Genomic DNA, 21,946 nt, shown 5'->3' on the forward strand with positions numbered 1-21,946 from the left:
CACCCTTTTGGGGGTCCTGCTAGTGTCTAGGTCCACCAGGAAGGTGACCTGACTCTTCTTTTCTAGCACTGGGTAAGGGCCACTCCATCTGTCCTGAAGTGCCCTGGGAGCCACAGGCTCCAGAACCCAGACTTTCTGCCCTGGCTGAAATTCAACCATAGCAGCCTTTTGGTCATACCAAAACTTCTGGAGTTGTTGGCTGGCCTCAAGGCTTTTACTTGCCTTTTTCATATACTCTGCCATCCTTGAACGTAGGCCTAGTACATAGTCCACTATATCTTGCTTAGGCTCATGAAGAGGTCTCTCCCAGCCTTCTTTCACAAGAGCTAGTGGTCCCCTTACAGGATGGCCAAACAGAAGTTCAAAGGGGGAAAACCCTGCTCCCTTCTGAGGCACCTCTCTGTAGGCGAAAAGCAGACATGGCAAGAGGACATCCCATCTCATTTTGAGTTTTTCAGGGAGCCCCATGATCATGCCTTTAAATGTCTTGTTAAATCTTTATACAAGTCCATTGGTTTGTGGATGGTATGGTGAATTTGTAAGTCACCCCACACTCATTCCACATATGTTTCAGGTATGCTGACATAAAGTTGGTACTTCTATCAGACACCACCTCCTTAGGAAAACCCACTCTGGTAAAAATACCAATGAGTGCTTTGGCTACTGCAGGGGCAGTAGTCGACCTAAGGGGAATTGCTTCAGGGTATCTAGTAGCATGATCCACTACTACTAGTATTTATTGGTTCCCTGAGGCTGTGGGAGGTTCAAGTGGACCCACTTTGTCCACACCCACTCTTTCAAAGGGGACCCCCACCACTGGAAGTGGAATGAGGGGGGCCTTTGGGTGTCCACCTGTCTTACCAATGGCTTGACAGGTGGCACAGGAGACACAAAACTCCTTGACCTTCTGTTGGGCCAACAGAAGTGGTTGACTAATCTCTCCCACGTCTTGGTCTGTCCCAAATGCCCAGCAAGAGGAATATCATGAGCTAAGGTCAGAATGAACTCCCTAATCTCCTGAGGCACTACCAGTCTCCTAGTGGCACCAGGTTTGGGATCTCTTGCCTCAGTGTAAAGGAGTCCATCTTCCCAATAGACTCTATGTGTTCCTGTTATTCTTCCTTTGGACTCTTCAGCAGCTTGCTGCCTAAGGCCTTCAAGAGAGGGACAGGTTTCCTGCCCCTCACACAACTGCTCCCTTGTGGGTCCCCCTGGGCCTAGGAGCTCATCCTGATAAGGTTCTAACTCCAGGGGCTCAGTTCCCTCAGAGGGCAGAACTTCTTCCTGAGAAGAGAGGTTCTCTTTTTGTTGTTGTGTTGAAACTGGTTTCCCAGTTTTCTTTCCTTTTCTCTTGGAAGATTGGGCCCTTTTTCCAGGCTCCAACACCACTTTTTCACCCTGAGCCTTGCACTGTGCCCTTGTCTTGACACACACCAGTTCAGGGATACCCAGCATGGCTGCATGGGTTTTGGGTTCTACCTCAGCCCATACTGAGGACTCCAGGTCATTTCCAAGCAAACAGTCTACATGGATATTTGAGGAGACCACCACCTGTTTCAGGCCATTGACCCCTCCCCACTCTAAAGATACCATAGCCATGGGATGTACTTTAGTCTGATTGTCAGCGTTGGTGACTGGATAATTTTGTCCAGCCAGGTATTGACCAGGGTAAACCAGTTTCTCTGTCACCATGGTGACACTGGCACCTGTATCCCTCAGGCCTTCTACACTTGTCCCATTAATTAAGAGCTGCTGCCTGTATTTTTGCATATTAAGGGGCCAGGCAGCCAGTGTGGCTAAATCCACCCCACCCTCAGAGACTAATGTAGCTTCAGTGTGAACCCTGATTTGCTCTGGGCACACTGTTGATCCCACTTGGAGACTGGCTATTCCAGTGTTAGCTGGAGTAGAGTTAGAAGTGGAACCTTTCTTGGGACAGGCCTTGTCTCCATTACAGCTACGACACCAGGCCTTTTTGGGATCAAAGTTTTTACCCTTGTACCCAGAATTGGATTGTGAAGAGGCTCTGGGCCCTCCCTCCTGAGCAGGTTTTTGGGGCCCTATAGAAGACTCTTTACTTTTCCCTTTGGAGGTCTCAACAGTCTTCCCCTGGGGTGTCTTTGTGACCCCTTTCTTTTGGTCACCCCCTGTGGAAGTCTTGGTCACCCTAGTCTTGACCCAATAGTCCGCCTTCTTTCCCAATTCTTGGGGAGAAATTGGTCCTAGGTCTACCAGATGCTGATGCAGTTTTTCAGTGAAACAATTACTTAACAGGTGTTCTTTCACAAATAAATTGTACAGCCCATCATAATCATTTACACCACTGCTTTGAATCCAACCATCCAGTGTTTTCACTGAGTAGTCAACAAAATCAACCCAGGTCTGGCTCGAGGATTTTTGAGCCCCCCTGAACCTAATTCTATACTCCTCAGTGGAGAATCCAAAGCCCTCAATCAGGGTAGCCTTCATGAGGTCATAGGACTCTGCATCTTTTCCAGAGAGTGTGAGGAGTCTATCCCTACACTTTCCAGTGAACATTTCCCAAAGGAGCGCACCCCAGTGAGATCTGTTTACTTTTCTGGTTGCACAAGCCCTCTCAAAAGCTGTGAACCATTTGGTGATGTGATCACCATCTTCATATTTAGTTACAATCCCCTTAGGGATTTTCAACATGTCAGAAGAATCTCTGACCCTATTTATGTTGCTGCCACCATTGATGGGACCAAAACCCATCTCTTGTCTTTCCCTTTCTATGGCTAGGAGCTGTCTCTCTAAAGTCAATCTTTTGGCCATCCTGGCTAGCAGGAGGTCCTCTTCACTGAGGCTATCCTCGGTGATTCCAGAGGTGCTGAACTCTCCTGTGAGAGAAGCAGCATCTCTGACTATCACATGTGGAGTCAGGGTTTGAGGAGCCCTGGCCTCCATAACTAGGACTGGAGGTGGGAATTCCTCCACTTCACTAGCTTCCCCCTCTGAGAGGTCATCCTCAGAGGGGTTGTTCTTGGCAAACTCTGCCAAAAGCTCCTGGAGCTGTACTTTGGTAGGGTTTGAACCAGTTCTAATCTTTTTTGTTTTGCAGAGAGACCTTAACTCTGACATCCTAAGATTCAGGTAAGGGGTGATGTTGAGTTCCATCACATTCTCTTCTGCATTAGACATTAGGTTTCTAAAAGTTGGAATACTTTTTAAGAATCTAAAACTATCTCTAGAACTTAATTCAAACTTTTACAAAACTTTTAAACTCTAAAAGAAATCCAACAGGGACTAACACAAGGCCCTAGCAGGACTTTTAAGAATTTAGAAAAATAGCTAAAATTTCAAAAATCTGTTTCTAATGACAATTTTTGGAATTTAGTCGTGTGATCAGGTATTGGCTGAGTAGTCCAGCAAATGCAAAGTCTTGTACCCCACCGCTGAACCACCAATGTAGGAAGTTGGCTCTGTATGTACTATTTCAAAGTAAGAAATAGCATGCACAGAGTCCAAGGGTTCCCCTTAGAGGTAAGATAGTTGCAAAAAGAGATCATTCTAATGCTCTATTTTGTGGTAGTGTGGTCGAGCAGTAGGCTTATCAGAGGGTAGTGTTAAGCATTTGTTGTACACACACAGGCAATAAGGGCCAGATGTAGCAAAGGGTTTTTCCCATTCTGTGTCAATGGGAAAATGTGTTCATACATATGGCCCTAAATGAGGAACACACACTCAGAGACAATTCCAGGCCAATAGGTTTTTGTATAGAAAAATATATTTTCTTAGTTTATTTTAAGAACCACAGGTTCAAGATTTACAGACAATACTTGAAATGAAAGTTACTTCACTTAGGAACTTTAGGAACTTTGAATTAGCAAAATAGCTTACACAGTTTTCACACAAATGGCATATAGCTATTTTAAAACTAGACACAGTGCAATTTTCAACAGTTCCTGGGGGAGGTAAGTGTTTGTTCATTTTTGCAGGTAAGTAAACCACCTACGGGGTTCAAAGTTGGGTCCAATGTAGCCCACCGTTGGGGGTTCAGGGTAACCCCAAAGTTACCACACCAGCAGCTCAGGGCCGGTCAGGTGCAGAGGTCAAAGTGGTGCCCAAAACGCATAGGCTTCAATGGAGAAGGGGGTGCCCCGGTTCCAGTCTGCCAGCAGGTAAGTACCCGCGTCTTCGGAGGGCAGACCAGGGGGGTTTTGTAGGGCACCGGGGGGGGACACAAGTCAGCACAAAAAGTACACCCTCAGCGGCACGGGGGCGGCCAGGTGCAGTGTGCAAACAGGCGTCGGGTTCTCAATAGGTTTCAGTGGGAGACCAAGGGGTCTCTTCAGTGATGCAGGCAGGCAAGGCGGGGGCTCCTCGGGGTAGCCACCACCTGGGCAAGGGAGAGGGCAATCTGGGGGTCGCTCCTGCACTGGAAGTCGGATCCTTCAGGTCCTGGGGGCTGCGGGTGCAGTGTCTTTACCAAGTGTCGGGTCTTTGAAGCAGGCAGTCGCGGTCAGGGGTAGCCTCGGGATTCCCTCTGCAGACGTCACTGTGGGGGCTCAGGGGGATCAACTCTGGCTACTCACGGTCTCGTAGTCGCTGGGGAGTCCTCCCTGTGGTGTTTGTTCTCCACAAGTCGAGCCGGGGGCGTCTGGTGCAGAGTGCAAAGTCTCACGCTTCCGGCGGGAAACGTGTGTTGTTTCAAAGTTGCTTCTTTGTTGCAAAGTTGTAGTCTTTGTGGAACAGAGCTGCTGTCCTCGGAGTTCTTGGTCCTTCTAGATGCAGGGTAGTCCTCTGAGGCTTCAGAGGTCGCTGGACCCTGTGGAACGCGTTGCTGGAGCAGTGTCTTTAGAAGTGGGGAGACAGGCTGGTAGAGCTGGGGCCAAAGCAGTTGGTGTCTCCGTCTTCTCTGCAGGTTTTTCAGCTCAGCAGTCCTTCTTTGTCTTAGGTTGCAGGAATCTATCTTGCTGTGTTCTGGGAGCTGGGGGGTTAGTAGCCAATGGCTACTAGCCCTGAGGGTGGCTACACCCTCTTTGTGTCTCCTCCCTGAGGGGAGGGGGGCACATTCCTATCCCTATTGGGGGAGTCCTCTATCTGCAAGATGGAGGATTTTTAAAAGTCAGAGTCACCTCAGCTCAGGAAACCTTAGGGGCTGTCCTGACTGGCCAGTGACTCCTCCTTCTTTTTCTCATTATCTCCTCCGACCTTGCCGGCAAAAGTGGGGCCGTGGCCAGAGGGGGCGGGCAACTCCACTAGCTGGAGTGCCCTGGGGTGCTGTAACAAAGGGGGTGAGCCTTTGAGGCTCACCGCCAGGTGTTCCAGTTCCTGCAGGGGGAAGTGAGAAGCACCTCCACCCAGTACAGTCTTTGTTACTAGCCACAGAGTGACAAAGGCACTCTCCCCATGTGGCCAGCAACATGTCTGGTGTGTGGCAGGCTGCTAAAACTAGTCAGCCCACACTGGTAGTCGGTTAAGGTTTTAGGGGGCACCTCTAAGGTGCCCTCTGGGGTTTATGTTACAATAAAATGTACACTGGCATCAGTGTGCATTTATTGTGCTGAGAAGTTTGATACCAAACTTCACAGTTTTCAGTGTAGCCATTATGGTGCTGTGGAGTTCGTGCATGACAGACTCCCAGACCATATACTCTTATGGCTACCCTGCACTTACAATGTCTAAGGTTTTGCTTAGACACTGTAGTTGCATAGTGCTCATGCACTTATGCCCTCACCTATAGTATAGCGCACCCTGCCTTAGGCCTCTAAGGCCTGCTGGAGGGGTGACTTATCTATATCTGTAGGCAGTGTGAGGTTGGCATGCACCCTGAGGGGAGTGCCATGTCGACTTAGTCTTTTAATCCCACTAGCACACACAAGCTGGCAAGCAGTGTGTCTGTGCTGAGTGAGGGGTCCCCAGGGTGGCATAAGACATGCTGCAGCCCTTAGAGACCTTCCCTGGCATCAGGACCCTTGGTACCAGAGGTACCAGTTACAAGGTACTTACCTGGATGCCAGGGTGTGCCAATTGTGGAAACAAAAGTACCGGTTAGGGAAAGAACACTGGTGCTGGGGCCTGGTTAGCAGGCCTCAGCACACTTTCAAATCATAACATGGCATCAGCAAAGGCAAAAAAGTCAGGGGTTAACCATGCCAAGGAGTCATTTCCTTACAGGGGGTGACAAGGATGGCAAGAAGAAGGATGGTAAGTCTTCTGACATGGTTGGGGACAAAAGTAAAACTGAGTCTTAATCAGGCCCACAAAAATCCTCTGGTGGGGGTTGTGGGTCCAAATCCTCTTCCAATAATCAACCTAAAAAGCCTTGGTGTTATTTGTGTAAAGTCAAAGGCCATTGGGCAACTTATTCCAGTTGTCCAAAGAAAAATACCAAACCTCCCACTACCATAACCACTGCTGCAAATTCTAGTGCCCCTAGCAATAGCAGTGGTAGTGGGAGCACACCTACATATAGCCAATCCAAGGGAGTAGCTGGGCTCACTATTGGTAATGTAGTTGGGGTTGGTCTTGTTAGGGAGGCCACAGAGGCTGTGTTAGTCTCTGAAGGTGCCATTGATTTAGCCACCTTGGTTGCTTGTCCCCTTAATATGGATAAGTACAAGCAACTTCCCCTAATAAATGGTGTTGAGGTTCAGGCCTACAGGGACACAGGTGCCAGTGTTACCATGGTAATAGAGAAACTGGTCCACCCTGAACAACACCTACTTGGTCACCAGTACCAAGTAACAGACGCTAATAACAACACTCTTAGCCACCCCATGGCTGTTTTGAATCTCAACTGGGGGGGGTGGTACTGGTCCAAAGAAAGTTGTGGTTGCCTCAGATTTACCTGTAGACTGTCTACAGATTTAGAGAAATCAGCTTTGTCAGAAGTGGAGTTGGAGGCTCATGCAGCAATGCTGGGCATTCCTGGGCATATTTTTGCTTTGACAAGGGCTCAGGCCAAAAGGCAAACAGGGCACGGTAACTTGGATCCTGGAACAATGGACCAAGTGCTCCCTAAAGTTAGGGGTAGCAAGGATAAATCCCTACCCTCTATCCCTCCCTCTACAGATGATTTTCCTTCTGAGGAAGAATAATTTCCTCCCTGTGCAGAACCTTCACCAGATGAGCTGGCAGCAGACACTGCTGAGCTTTTGGGTGGAGGGGGGCCTGCCAGGGAAGAACTGAGTGTGGCACAGCAAACCTGTCCCACATTAGAGGGTCTCAGACTGCAAGCTGTCAAGCAGCAAAATGGGGATGTCAGTGACTCACATAGAGTTTACTGGGAGGACAACCTCTTGTACACGAGGCAAGGGACCTGAAACCTGGAGCAGCCAGGAGAGTGGTCATTCCCCTGCAGCACAGAGAGTTCCTCCTAACTCTTACACATGACATTCCTTTGGCTGGGCATTTGGGCCAGATCAAAACATGGGAAAGGCCTGTCCTCTTGTTTCACTGGCCTAGGATGTCAGAGGACACTAAAGATTTTTGCAAGTCTTGTGTGACCTGCCGAGCCAGTGGCAAGACTGGTGGCACCCCAAAGGCTCCCCTTATTCCACTACCTGTGGTTTGGGTCCCCTTTGAAAGGGTAGTGGTTGACATAGTTGGCCCCCTTGACCCTCCTAGTGCTTCAGGCAATAGGTGTATCTTGGTGGTTGTGGACCATGCCACAAGATATCCTGAAGCAATTCCTCTAAGGACCACTACAGCTCCTGCAGTGGCAAAGGCCCTCCTGGGAATCATTTCCAGGGTGGTTTTCCCTAAGGAGGTTGTATCAGACAGGGGTAGCAACTTCATGTCTGCATACTTGAAAGCAATGTGGAAGGAATGTGATGTTACCTACAAGTTCACCACTCCTTATCATCCACAAACTAATGGACTGGTAGAGAGGTTTAATAAAACTCAAAGGAATGATAATGGGACTCCCTGAAAAACTCAGGAGGAGATGGGATGTCCTGTTACCTTGCCTCCTTTTTGCTTACAGGGAGGTACCCCAGAAAGGAGTGGGCTTCAGACCCTTTGAACTCCTATTTGGGCGTTCTGTAAGAGGTCCACTAACACTTGTGAAGGAGGGTTGGGAACAACCTTTAAAAGCTCCCAAACAGGACATAGTGGACTATGTACTTGGCCTAAGATCCAGAATGGCTGAGTACATGAAAAAGGCCAGTAAAAAACTTTCAGACCAGCCAGGAGCCTCAAAAGCAATGGCATGACTAGAAGACTGTTCTGATCCAGTACCAACCAGGACAGAAGGTGTGGGTATTGGAGCCTGTGGCCCCAAGAGCACTACAGGAGGGAGTGATTGAACCTTCTGAAAGCCCATGGGCGAGTCCTGTGGTGCTTGTACCAAAGCCTCACTCAAAAGATGGAAAAAGGGAGATGTGGTTTTGTGTAGACTACAGAGGTCTCAATCAGGTAACAAAAACTGATGCTCTCCCTATACCCAGGGCAGATGAGCTCATTGATATCTTAGCCCCTTTGATTTGACTGCAGGGTATTGGCAGATCAAATTGGCTGAGGATGCTAAACCCAAAACTGCATTTTCAACTATAGGAGGGCACTACCAATTTACAGTGATGCCCTTTGGTTTGAAAAATGCACCTGCCACTTTTCAGAGGTTGGTGAACACAGTCCTGCAAGGGTCGGAGGCTTTTAGTGCAGCATATCTAGATGATATAGCTGTCTTTAGCTCCACCTGGGATGAGCACCTGGTCCACCTTTGGAACGTTTTGGAGGCCCTGCAAAAGGCAGGCCTCACTATCAAGGCCTCAAAGTGCCAGCTAGGGCAGGGAAAGGTGGTTTATCTGGGACACCTGGTAGGTGGAGAACAGATTGCACCACTTCAGGGGAAAATCCAGACAATCATGGATTGGGTTCCCCCTACAACTCAGACCCAGGTTAGAGCCTTCTTAGGCCTCACAGGGTATTACCGGAGATTCATTACAAACTATGGCTCCATAGCAGCCCCTCTTAATGAAATCACTAGTAAGAAGATGCCTAAAAGATATTATGGACAGCCAGCTGTCAGAAAGCTTTTGAGGAGCTCAAACAGGCCATTTGCTCTGCACCTGTCCTAAAAAGCCCATGTTACTCCAAGAAATTCATTGTTCAAACTGATGCAACTGAATTCTGAGGGGCAGGGTCAACCAGTTGCTTTTATCAGCAGAAGGTTGACCCCTAGAGAAAAGCGTTGGTCTGCCATAGAGAGGGAGTCCTTTGCTGTGGTCTGGGCACTGAAAAAGTTGAGGCCATACCTGTTTGGCACTCACTTTATTGTTCAGACAGACCACAAACCTCTACTTTGGCTAAAACAAAGGAAAGGTGAAAATCCTAAATTGTTGAGGTGGTCCATATCTCTACAGGGAATGGACTATACAGTGGAACATAGACCTGGGAGTACCCACTCCAATGCTGATGGACTCTCCAGATATTTCCACTGAGACAATGAACTCATCAGGTCTTGGCTAGTCTTATTGTCCTTCGTTTGGGGTTGGGGGGGTTGTATAGGAAAGTACCATCTTGCCTGGCATGTTACCCCCATATTTCACTGTATATATGTTGTTTTAGTCTATGTGTCACTGGGACACTGCCAGGCAAGGGCCACAGTGCTCATATGTATGTGCCCTGTATGTGTTCCCTGTGTGATGCCTAACTGTCTCACTGAGGCTCTGCTAACCAGAACCTTAGTGGTTATGCTCTCTCTGCTTTCCAAATTTGTCACTAACAGGCTAGTGACTAAATTTACCAATTCACATTGGCATACTGGTACACCCATATAATTCCCTAGTATATGGTACTGAGGTACCCAGGGTATTGGGATTCCAGGAGATGCCTATGGGCTGCAGCATTTCTTTTGCCACCCATAGGGAGCTCTGACAATTCTTACACAGGCCTGCCAGTGCAGCCTGAGTGAAATAACGTCCACGTTATTTCACAGCCATTTACCACTGCACTTAAGTAACTTATAAGTCACCTATATGTCTAACCTTCACATGGTGAAGGTTGGGTGCAAAGTTACTTAGTGTGTGGGCACCCTGGCACTAGCCAAGGTGCCCCCACATCGTTCAGGGCAAATTCCCCGGACTTTGTGTGTGCAGGGACACCATTACACGCGTGCACTATACATAGGTCACTACCTATGTATAGCGTCACAATGGTACCTCCGAACATGGCCATGTAACATGTCTAAGATCATGGAATTGTCATCCCAATACCATTCTGGTATTGGGGGGACAATTCCATGATCCCCCGGGTCTCTAGCACAGTACTGGGTACTGCCAAACTGCCTTTCCGGGGTCTCCACTGCAGCTGCTGCAGTCAACCCCTCAGACAGGTTTCTGCCCTCCTGGGGTCCAGGCAGCCCTGGCCCAGGAAGGCAGAACAAAGGATTTCCTCTGAGAGAAGGTGTTACACCCTCTCCCTTTGGAAATTGGTGTGAAGTGCTGGGGAGGAGTAGCCTCCCCCAGCCTCTGGAAATGCTTTGATGGGCACAGATGGTGCCCATGTCTGCATAAACCAGTCTACACCGGTTCAGGGATCCCTCAGCCCTGCTCTGGCGCGAAACTGGACAAAGGAAAGGGGAGTGACCACTCCCCTGACCTGCACCTCCCAGGGGAGGTGCCCAGAGCTCCTCCAGTGTGTCCCAGACCTCTGCCATCTTGGAAACAGAGGTGTTGGGGGCACACTGGACTGCTCTGAGTGGCCATTGCCAGCAGGTGACATCAGAGGCTCCTTCTGATAGGCTCTTACCTCTCTTGGTAGCCAATCCTCCTAACCTGGTAGCCAAACCTCCTTTTCTGGCTATTTAGGTTCTCTGCTTTGGGGAATTATTCAGACAACTAATGCAAGAGCTCACCAGAGTTCCTCTGCATCTCCCTCTTCACCTTCTACCAAAGGATCGACTGCTGACTGCTCAGGACGCCTGCAAAACTGCAACAAAGTAGCAAGACGATTACTAGCAACATTGTACCGCCTCATCCTGACGGCTTTCTCGAGTGTTTCCAGGTGGTGCTTGCTCTGGGGGTAGCCTGCCTTCACCCTGCACCAGAAGCTCAGAAGAAATCTCCTGTGGGTCGACGGAATCTTCCCCCTGCTAACGCAGGCACCAAAAGACTGCATCACTGGTCCTCTGGGTCCCCTCTCATCCTGCCGAGCGTGGTCCCTGGAACTCAGCAACTATGTCCAAGTGACTCCCACAGTCCAGTGACTCTTCAGTCCAAGTTTGGTGGAGGTAAGTCCTTGCCTCCCCACGCTAGACTGCATTGCTGGGTACCGCGTGATTTGCAGCTGCTCCGGCTCCTGTGCACTCTTCCAGGATTTCCTTTGTGCACAGCCAAGCCTGGGTCCCCAGTACTATTTCCTGCAGTGCATAACCTTCTGAGTTGTCCTCCGGCTTCGTGGGACTCCCTTTTGTTACTTCGCGTGGACTCCAGTTCACTTTCCTTCCTAGTGCCTGTTCAGGTACTTTTGCGTGTGCTGCCTGCTTCTGTGAGGGCCCCCTGAGTTGCTGGGCGCCCCCTCTGTCTCCTCCTCCACGTGGTGACATCCTGGTCCCTCCTGGGCCACAGCAGCAACCAAAAACCTCTACCGCGACTCTTGTAGCTAGCAAGGCTTGTTTGCGGTCTTTCTGCGTGGGAACACCTCTGCAAGCTTCATCGCGACGTGGGACATCCGCCTTCCAAAGGAGAAGTCCCTAGCTCTCTTCTTTCTTGCAGAACTCCAAGCTTCTTCCATCCGGTGGCAGCTTCCTTGCACCCTCAGCTGGCCTTTCCTGGGCTCCTGTCCACTCTCGACACTGTTGCGACTATTGGACTTGGTCCCCTTGTCTTACAGGTACGCAAGTCTGGAAATCCACTGTTGTTGCATTGCTGGTGTTTGTTCTTCCTGCAGAATCCCCCTATCACGACTTCTGTGCTCCCTGGGGGTAGTAGGTGCACTTTACACCTAACTTACAGGGTCTTGGGGCGGGCTATTTTTCTAACCCTCACTGTTTTCTTACACTCCCAGCGACCCTCTACAAGCTCACATAGGTTTGGGGTCCATTTGTGGTTCGCATTCTACTTTTGGAGTATATGGTTTGTGTTGCCCCTATACCTATGTGCTCCTGTTGCAATCTATTGTAATTCTACACTGTTTGCATTACTTTTCTTGCTATTACTTACCTAATTTTGGTTTGTGTACATATATCTTGTGTATATAACTTATCCTCATACTGAGGGTACTCACTGAGATACTTTTGGCATAGTGTCATAAAAATAAAGTACCTTTATTTTTAGTAACTCTGTGTATTGTGTTTTCTTATGATATTGTGCATATGACACTAGTGGTATAGTAGGAGCTTTACATGTCTCCTAGTTCAGCCTAAGCTGCTTTGCCGTAGCTACCTTCTATCAGCCTAAGCTGCTAGAAACACCTCTTCTACACTAATAAGAGATAACTGGACCCGGCACAAGGTGTAAGTACCTCTGGTACCCACTAGAAGCCAGGCTAGCCTCCTACAACATCTGTGAGTAATATTCTCACTTTTAACATTTTCCCAAATTGATATATACTGTATAATTTTATACCTGTGCATTTTCTTACCTGAATTCATACATTTACGCCTCCATTGTCCTATCTTGAATATTATTTATGTGATTCTGAAGTGACTGTCAGTGCAGCTATATGGATTTTATTTTGTGTGGTAATTTGATTTCTAGGGAGTAGAAACAGGATGTTCTGGTGATGCTTTGAAATCTGAATTATATTGTCCTGAAGAGTTATCAATACTACTGACGCTGCCATTTTGGATTTTCATTGTTTTCTCAGAACCATACTTTTCAAAAATATTTATACTTTAATATAAGTTTCCATCAGGGGCATTCATGTTAGTAGGATACCCAATAAATTGATTAGTATTAATTTGTTTATTGTACCACATATTAATTGACCTCATTTAGAACTGTGATTCTTGTTGCCATTTGATTTCACTTTTTGTATGGGTGGAGTGACGTGGCCATTCCACCTTGATGGCTTAAGTTCACATTTGAAGTGAGGTGGAATGACTACTGAACACGCTATATTTTGTAGTTTCAATGAGGAATTGTTTTGTAAACTGACCAATAAGTTCTGGAGCCTCCACTTTAAAGGATGGCAAGATTCCAGCAGGCAAGCCTATGAAAAATGATTACACTGAAGAAATGCAGTTACAGGTAAGTAACACATTTGTAACACATTTTCTTTTAATGTAACTCCTGTGTTTTGGTAGTCTGAAGAAATAAACCTTTTTATTTTAACAGATCCCTAGTTGGCAGCAGATGGCTGATTAAGGAAGAATTGGAAGAAATTCTGGTGGAACCCATCTCAAATCCAGATGTAAGTAGCTGATCTTTTTGATGAATGCACAGGCCATACAGGTCACTACAAAATAAGCTATGCTTTGCCAAAGTTTCTATCTGGAATATGTCTGATTTGCCTTCTGCCATTAGCACTTGGCTTTCGCTCAAGGATTTAAAAAAAAGTATAACCAATTATAAATCATCTCAAGTGATACCACTCCCTGATAGTTCTTCAAGGTTCGAACTGATGCATGGAACTGCTGTGAACCACTCAGTTTCTTAGTATCAGCAGGTCATGGAGGTCAGAGAAGTAGGTTGCTGTAGTGGCACTGCTTTATTTTCAGATGCACAATCTGTTGGATTTTCTGAAGGGTCGTGGGATTGAAAGCTTCATTAACAAGCTTGATTTTCAGTTTTTTAAATGAAATTTGAAGATTTCAATTCATTCATTTGGCTGTATAAGTAAAATCCACAGGAAAGAAGGTAGTGTTCCGAAGGATCTGCCTCAATGGATCATCTGGTATCTAGAGATCTCCTGTAGAAAGATTGTGTGTTGCCTTGTTTTTTACTGCTAGCCCAGAGAGATCAGTTGTCTGCCACGTAATTGTACATATGCAATGATTTGTTGGCAACACAGGTCTATAATAGTGTGGTATTTCCTTGAAAGTCCAGAAAATAAGGTTGATACAATCTCTTTTAGTCCTCGAGTACTATGTTTGTAGTCTTTGCTTGAAAGTCAGTTACACAGGTTTCAGTTATCTGCTACGATTTCATGACTCAAGGCGTGAAAGCTACGTGACTTGGCTGAATATCTTCAAGCATGGAGGTGGTTTCTTAGGTGTTTCTATGATCACCAAATTGTTTTGATATAGAATTTCAAGCAAACTTGAAAGTAAACAGTGACTCCAGCAGATTTGCTAATTCTAGTTGTGCATAAGGCAAAAGTATAAGTCTTAGTCAGGGCGTAATGTTAATTGCAACAACTGTACCTAAACCAACATTATTTATTTTAGACTAATGTTTTTATGCTGAGGACACTAAGCTAGTTCAGCTGTTGGATCAATTCTTAGTTGTAGATATTGTGCAATAAATACAGCAGTGTTCGAAACAGCCATTAAAGTCTAATTTATTCATGTGTGTTCAGCGAGCACACATTCATTCACTAACAGTGCTCAAGACACCTTCCTGACAGCTTAATGTTTTGTCCTTTGACTATGCCCTGCACATTCTGGACACTGGTCCTGAAATTTAGCCACACCCTTGCCTTGTCTGTCCCAGTTTCATTGATTTAATTTCTGCTATCATCTGTGACATCCGTGGGGTCATAGGCTGTGCATTTAATATGGGAGTGAATTAGGGTTGAATAACTCACCATAACCAGCGCATTTTGGGTGTTTTTTACTTTTGCATCCTTGCCGTAATATTCCACTCCATTCATGTTTTTAGGGGATTTGAAATGTAATGATTAATTTCTCTTGAGCACAAAACACAAGTTCTTCTAATAATGTTTTTCAAGAATTTTTTTTGATTACATTTGGATTTGGGCATAGTGTATGCACACCTCTGTGCCCCCAGAAACGGAGAGCATAGCCGTACGTTGTGCATAGCAGGAGCAGGGCATGGCCCGATATTGTGTTCTGCATACATTGAGTTGAAAAAAATGTCATGCTTCTACTTTTATAAAACATACAGACAAAGTGCCTGTCATTACTAGTAGAAGTATGTGTGATGACGACATTGCACGAAAATATATAGGTTGTTTTCAGGTAAGTAATGTGTAGTATGAATGTTAAATTATTTGTAATAAATAATATGAAAGTGATAATAGTATTTTTTCTTTTTATCCTGCAAATTCATACTAATTCAATAACGCTCAAGATATAAGGTCTGTCCTAAAACGTTCTTAATAACCGTCTTGAAGTAAATTAGGTATTTCCTGAGGAAATATGTTTACACAGTTCTCATTTTAAACAATCAAGCAGTGTATTGTGTGCTTGTTACCTCTTAAATATTCCGTATGGTTGTGTTGGGCCTGTATTTGTGGCGGATGGTGTTGACCTCAGGAACTACAAGGTAATGTGTCCTTAGCGACAACAGCATTTCAGAATACAATGGTAGGAAATTACTGACTCAAAAAGATAGTGTGAGATCAGAAATGTAGGAAAACAATGAATGTTTAAAGTGCAATATAGAAAATAGAAGACTGCAAGCTGCAGTCTCATTCGATAAATAAAAATGCATAGGAGTCAGTTGCCATGAAGGCTCTCAAATAATGCAATAATGAGCAAAAATTGTATAAGCAGACTAAATCTCAAATGTGTGAAAAATCAATACAATATTGGGCAGCAGACCCAAAAGTTCTAGCTCATCCCCATAATTGCGGGTTTATATAGCCACTTTCAACATAGGAAATCACAGAAACTACTAAGTCAGCCAAGTGTGAGCTTTATTATAACAAATCATATTTCACATTTCTAAAACAACACATGCCCCTGCCATTCCAGTACGGGAATATTGATTCACCTCTTTTGATCTAATGTCATCTGGAGGTGTCAGAACAAACTACTTACATTAACATCAGAAATCAATTGTGAATGAATGCAATAATGTCCCAGCAGGAAGGGTTTTGGGAAGTAGCAAAAGCCTTCCTCTAGCAAGTTCTTTCAGAACAATATGTCATTCAAAATACACAGCGCACATATTGCTGCTTGTGTCAAACAAGATGTATAAACACAGAATGAACATCATGATACGCAAGCCAATTTAATATATATGGTGTTGAGGCCTATGGGAGATCTAGTTTTATCTATGCCAGATAAGCACGTTAAAATACATCATAATAATTTTGGTTTTATTGCATAGCTTTATGTTAATACACATGAATGAATCCAAATGTTGAATGAAAAATATTAATGCACATATACAGTTTTAATGCTGAAAGCCTCCATAGTTGTTAGACTTGCAAATTAAGCCTATACTTTGGGCACAATGAGAAAGTCATTTAAAACATTCTTTGTAGGCAGCTCTGCAAAACACCAGTGTGGTTACAGTCATAAATTCAGAGCTTAGCTGCTGACCAGCTGTTAATATATGTACCCTTACAAATGATGATAGCGGTTTGTGGCAATGCATAGTTGCTTACGAGGAATGTGTTCCTTCTAGCTTTAATGGATAAGCCATTTCATGGAAAGGAATGTTTTGAGCTTTTTCTGAAGTGGTGACTATCAGTTTTCCTTCAAGAATATGTTGATCCTTTTTCTGTTATGTTTTAAACCCTGCACTATTCTCACTTTGACGGGTAGTGAGTGCCAAGTTTAGGAAGCACTACTCTGAAGCTAAAATGCTGATCAGAAAAGCCAGAGACTGAGATTCTAATCCTAGCTTCACTAATTGGAACAAAAACTATTGTGATTCACAGCAAAACACTTTAGCTGTGTACCTGAAATTGTAAATATGTATAATGTAACAGCATTTCCACAGTAGTCTTTTCATTGTATTCTCAATTAAAGGATTCAGTTCCATGTCCCAATTGTATATTGGTTTCTGTAACACAGCTTCAACTAAACAGCATATACCATACTTTTCAGTGTGCAGATGTTCAAGTTGAGGATTCTCCTTCTGTATCATATATATATAGTATCAGCTGTGGGATCTTTGTTGGAAAACACTTCGACATATATAGACTATTTTCTGAGACCATTTGTAGAGAGTCTTCCATCATATGTAAAGGACACAACGCAGTTTTTGAAAATGATTGATGGTATCCAATGGGAAGATGATTACCTTATTTTAACCTTGGATATCACAAGCCTGTACACTTTTACATGGGAGGAGGTTGGAGGGATGAATGTTGCAATAAAGAAGCAGTGATTGGTCTGAAACACCCACAGTGTAACAGGAGCAACAAAGAAATTATAAAGTAGTCATTCAAAGCAAGAGATAAAGAACCAAAATGGGACTATATAGCAGTTAGTCCCTGCTCTGAAAGAAAAAACGGAAGGACAAAGTGGCAGGACTGACTGCTAGCAAGCAAAGATGTTTAAAGGACACTGAAACAAACAAATGAAATTGCTTTAAGCCCACAAGACGTATACTAAAGTATAGAAGAGGCCGTACGCTTACGCTGGACCTAAAAAGTGATTCAATAGATAAAAGACAAGATGAAAATGTAATTATTAATCTTTCAAAACATCAGTTAACTAAACATTAAGCGAGTCTTTTGAGTAGAGGCCCAGGGGTGTGGAATTTAATAAAATATCTTCTGGTCCATGGGACATGTTGCTTCTTGAATCTACTTGTCATGTAAAAAAAAAATCTACTTGCCTCTTTAGTGCCATGTACTGGGCGACAAATTATGGCAAGAATGTCATTATGTAAGAGCTTTGCTAATAGCTTCCCTGATTATGACAGGGCTACTACTATAGTAGGGCTTGAATATTTGCAATTTCAATCCCTACTATAGCAATATCCTTATTTTACCACCGTTCTGCAGATCTACATACTCTGGGTGGAGGAAGCAGTAAGCAATAGTTCCAGGGCTGGAAAGTTGTTTTGCTCAGTACCAGGAACTATTGTGGCAATCAGTGGCATAACGAAACTGGAGGGGCCCCCTTGCAAAAAAACATGGAGGGCCTCCTAGATTCACTCAGGGCAGGTGCTGTGGGGGTCCCCTTGGAGGGGGGGGGGGGGGGCTGTGGGGCCTTTGTTACGCCACTGTTGGCAATGTGTGCTTCTTGAGACCAAACACTTTTTTTTCTTTTGCAAGTGTTTGGCACAATGGTGAGGGCCTAGCAGCTCCCACAACAACAAAGTGTTACAAAATCCATGTCAAAACAAGATATGCATTGAAGAAACCAAAAGATTCACAAAAAATGTCCGATCGGTTGGCTTTGCCAGTGCTTGTTTATTTTCATGCTTCCCATACTCATGTTGAAAATGGTTACACTGATTTTCCATTAGGAATATTTTTGGGAAATACTAGCATGCATGAACACATATTACTAAATGATGCTTCAAAAAAATAGCACTTAAAATTTCATAGTAGCTAAACGTTTTTCCTATTTGCATTTTTTTTCTAACATTTTATTTTGAAAGCAAAGAATCATCAATCTTGCTTAAAAGCTTCTGCAAACATTTGCATCTATTCAGAGAGCATTCTGGGAGTATTATACTTAGCCTCATAATGTTAATCTTTTCAAACGTGTGTACTATTTTCTTTTTATTTATTTTTTATCAGTAGTGCAGTGTGACCCTAAACTATTTGTTTACAGCACTCACCCTAATGATGGAGGCTTTTCATTAATGAACCATAGATACAAGTTAGAACAGTATTAACATATGGACATATATATTTCCTCAGCTGCAGACAGTTCCCTTCTCTGTAAACTGGCAGCCAAAGGGATATGCGCTACAGGTTGCCCTTAACCTCAAACAATATGTCCTGGGTGTCGGGCGATAGGAATTCCACATCCCTGGGTCCTAACCTTCTGCCCTGAAAAACATTTTGGTTATGTTAAAACTAGGATTGACTTGTATAAATTTACACTAAAATGAAATTGGCCAAACTATTTTCGAAACAAGAGTGTAAAGAACAAGCACAGTGAGACAAAGAATCCTCAGCAACAAATTTGATTACAGAACAAAAATCGGACATCAAAGTGGCATATAATTTAATGAACAATCTAGAAATTTATGAGCTGTCTGAAACACAAATACTTGATGAACTAGAGATCAGCACAGAAGGATATAGATATGCAGATTTCAAACCAAGGTCCAAATGTTGCCAGATTTTGACTCCTGACAAAGGAATAGATATATTTCGTGACTTATTAGTAACAGAATTGGATAAACTGTAGAACATCAAACATACCAACAGAAAGAAAAATCTCACTTTAAAGGAGCAACAAGCCCTCAAGGAACTAATGGCCAATTCAGATTTGGAGATTAAACCGGCAGAAAAGGGTGGGAACATAGTGATCATGGGAAAAAGTGAGTACTTGGGAGAAGCATATTGTCAACTTAATGTGAGTACCAATTTTTTAAAATTGAAAACAAACCCCATTAATTATTTAACTGTGTAGCTTAATAAAAATCTAGAAAAGTGGCACAGTGAGGGAGTGTTGAATGATGACGAAACATTATACCTAAAAAATGATAGCCCGACCATTCCAACAATATGTTTTCTGCCAAAAATACACAAAACTTTGAAAAGACTCCCTCAAGGAGACCCATAATATCAAGCTGTGGCTCCTTATATGAGAATGAATCAACATATGTAGACTACTTTTTAGTCCCTATTGTATCTAATCTCAGTTCATATGTGAATGATACGGATGACTTCCTAAGAATACTAACTGAGGCAGGATGGCAAGAAGGATACCAGTAGGTAACCATAGATGTTGTCTCATTATATGCATCTATAAGTCATGAATTGGGTTTGAAATTTGTCAAGTACTTTTTACAACAAAGAAATATAAAGGAACTGAGACACTCACAAATATTAATACAGATGTTTGAGCTGTGTCTAAAAATATTGTATTTCCCTTCAACCATCAAATGTACTCACAGATATGCGTGACGGCAAAGGGAGTTTCCTTTTCACTGTGCTACGCCAACCTAACCATGGGTTGGTGGGAAAAACATATAGCTTGGGGAGAGGGGAATGAAGAATATGTGGAGAAACAGTGATTTGGTTACATTTCATAGACTATTTTTTTCTCATATGGAACGGAACGGAAATGGAGCTCCAGCAATATTTTGAACAATTTAATAAAAATGAGAGGGGACTAAAATTTACATGCAATATAAGTACCACTCAAATTCAATTTCTGGATGTGTGAGTATATGTAGAGGAGAACAAGATCCAAACCACATTACATCAGAAATCAACATCAACAAAAAGTATCTTACATGGATCCAGTTTTCACCCCAATTCATCAAAAAGAAGCATTCCATATGGGGAATTTATTAGGATGAAACGAAACTGCTCGACAGAACGGGAAATGGAGGTCAAACTTGCTGGAACCAAACATAGATTCATTCAAAAGAGGTATAGCTAAAGAGACATTGAACAAGGTGAGAAAAAAGCAAGATCTCTGATAAGAACTCAAGCACTGATTAACAAACCAAATCACAGAGGCAAAAAGAGAATGAACAAACCAGTATAAGAATAGTGATGAGATATAGCAAAGATAACCATCTAATCCTAAATATTTTTTTAAAAAAACAAATATTGGGAACTCACTTGGAGAGAGACCCAGTGTTACATATAGAAAAGTATCATCACTGTGAGACTTATTGGTGAGAAGTAATTTCTAATTGAAAAAACTTTCAACTGGCTGACTAATCAAGGGAAAGGTTTTGTTTGCTGTGGAAAATGTAAAGTGTGCCACATAGGTGTCAATATGAGGGAGTTCCAGGACTCCAAAGGCAAAAAAAAGAAAATATTGATGAAAGGATTACATGCGTCACTACACATGTGGTTTATGTGATTGAATGTTATTGCGGGCCGAGATATGTAGGTTGCACCATATGTCAGTTGAAGAAACGAATTTTGGAACATATAATAGCGGTACAAAACAAGGATGCAAACTATGCCATGACAAAATATCTATTGACGCACCCTGGTAAAGATTGGTTAAATATTAGATACTTTGAAATAGCGAGTATTGGTGAAAATTAGAGCGGGGGAGATAGAGAGCTGAAACTCAGACTTCTGGAGTCGGAACTAATTATAAAGCTAAGGACTAAGATACCTAATGGACTGAACATGGACGAAGAACTATATAGTCATTTAAAAATGTGTCATTCGATACATCTCTTAACTCTGCGGTGATAGAGGAGAAGTATGAAATGATATAATCTAAGAACCCAGTGACAGTATGAAAAGGGAGATGAATGTGACATGTGAATAGTAATGATGTAAAAATGGTGCAATGATGAAAAACAATATAGAGGTCTTTTTCTCAAGAAGGTGGAAAATAATATGCATAGTAGAATGGTATCGTGAAGAAAAAAAAAAACTACTCAACACTGTCATTGAATAGGGCACTGAGCCCCAAAATAAGGACATTTTAGGAAGGACTGTATCCCAGTTATACATGTTGTGTCCCTGCACATAGATGTGTTAAGGGTCACTGAGACCCACATTAATGAATATGTCAGTTGAAGAAACGTACAGGAAATTAAATGCAAATGTGAAATAGTGGGATGACGTAGTTGATAAATGGTTTCACTATGGAAGTAATATAGATTTGATGATATGATTGATAATAGATGACAATGAAGTGACGTATATACCCAATATGTATGCGGATTGCAAATAACATCTCTGATGAGATTTTTTTTTTAAAAGCACTACGGATCCCAGAATGCCTCATTATGGGCACAAGTGGGACATTATAAAGAGTAGACATAGAAAACGCACTCATTAACTCACAAACCCGACTTGGGAGTCGAAACACGTTGGTGGTGGTGAAGGCAATGAAATAACACTGAAATAAATTTGTATAGACACTTTCCTGGAGTGCAGCGTATCATCAGTTTTAGTGGAAAAATAAAATGAAGGAAGGTTCATCCCTGACACTAGCACCAGCCTGGAAAATGTGCACTGCAAGGGACCACTTTGCGTGATTTAATTTAATATATATATACATATATATATATAT

The 21,946-nt window shown here is 43.6% G+C and overlaps 1 protein-coding gene across 1 annotated transcript in view; it reads left to right on the forward strand.

The window, feature by feature from the left end:
- MRPS9 (mitochondrial ribosomal protein S9) overlaps positions 1-21,946 on the forward strand; it is a 385,254-nt gene that overhangs the window by 263,741 nt on the left and 99,567 nt on the right. The window contains exon 7 of the mRNA XM_069204443.1: positions 13,242-13,317. Coding sequence (XP_069060544.1) covers positions 13,242-13,317 — 76 coding nt within the window. The remainder of the gene's footprint in view (positions 1-13,241; positions 13,318-21,946) is intronic.

Source organism: Pleurodeles waltl, chromosome 8 (assembly GCF_031143425.1).
Source record: "Pleurodeles waltl isolate 20211129_DDA chromosome 8, aPleWal1.hap1.20221129, whole genome shotgun sequence".
NCBI classification, from domain to species: Eukaryota; Metazoa; Chordata; class Amphibia; order Caudata; family Salamandridae; genus Pleurodeles; species Pleurodeles waltl.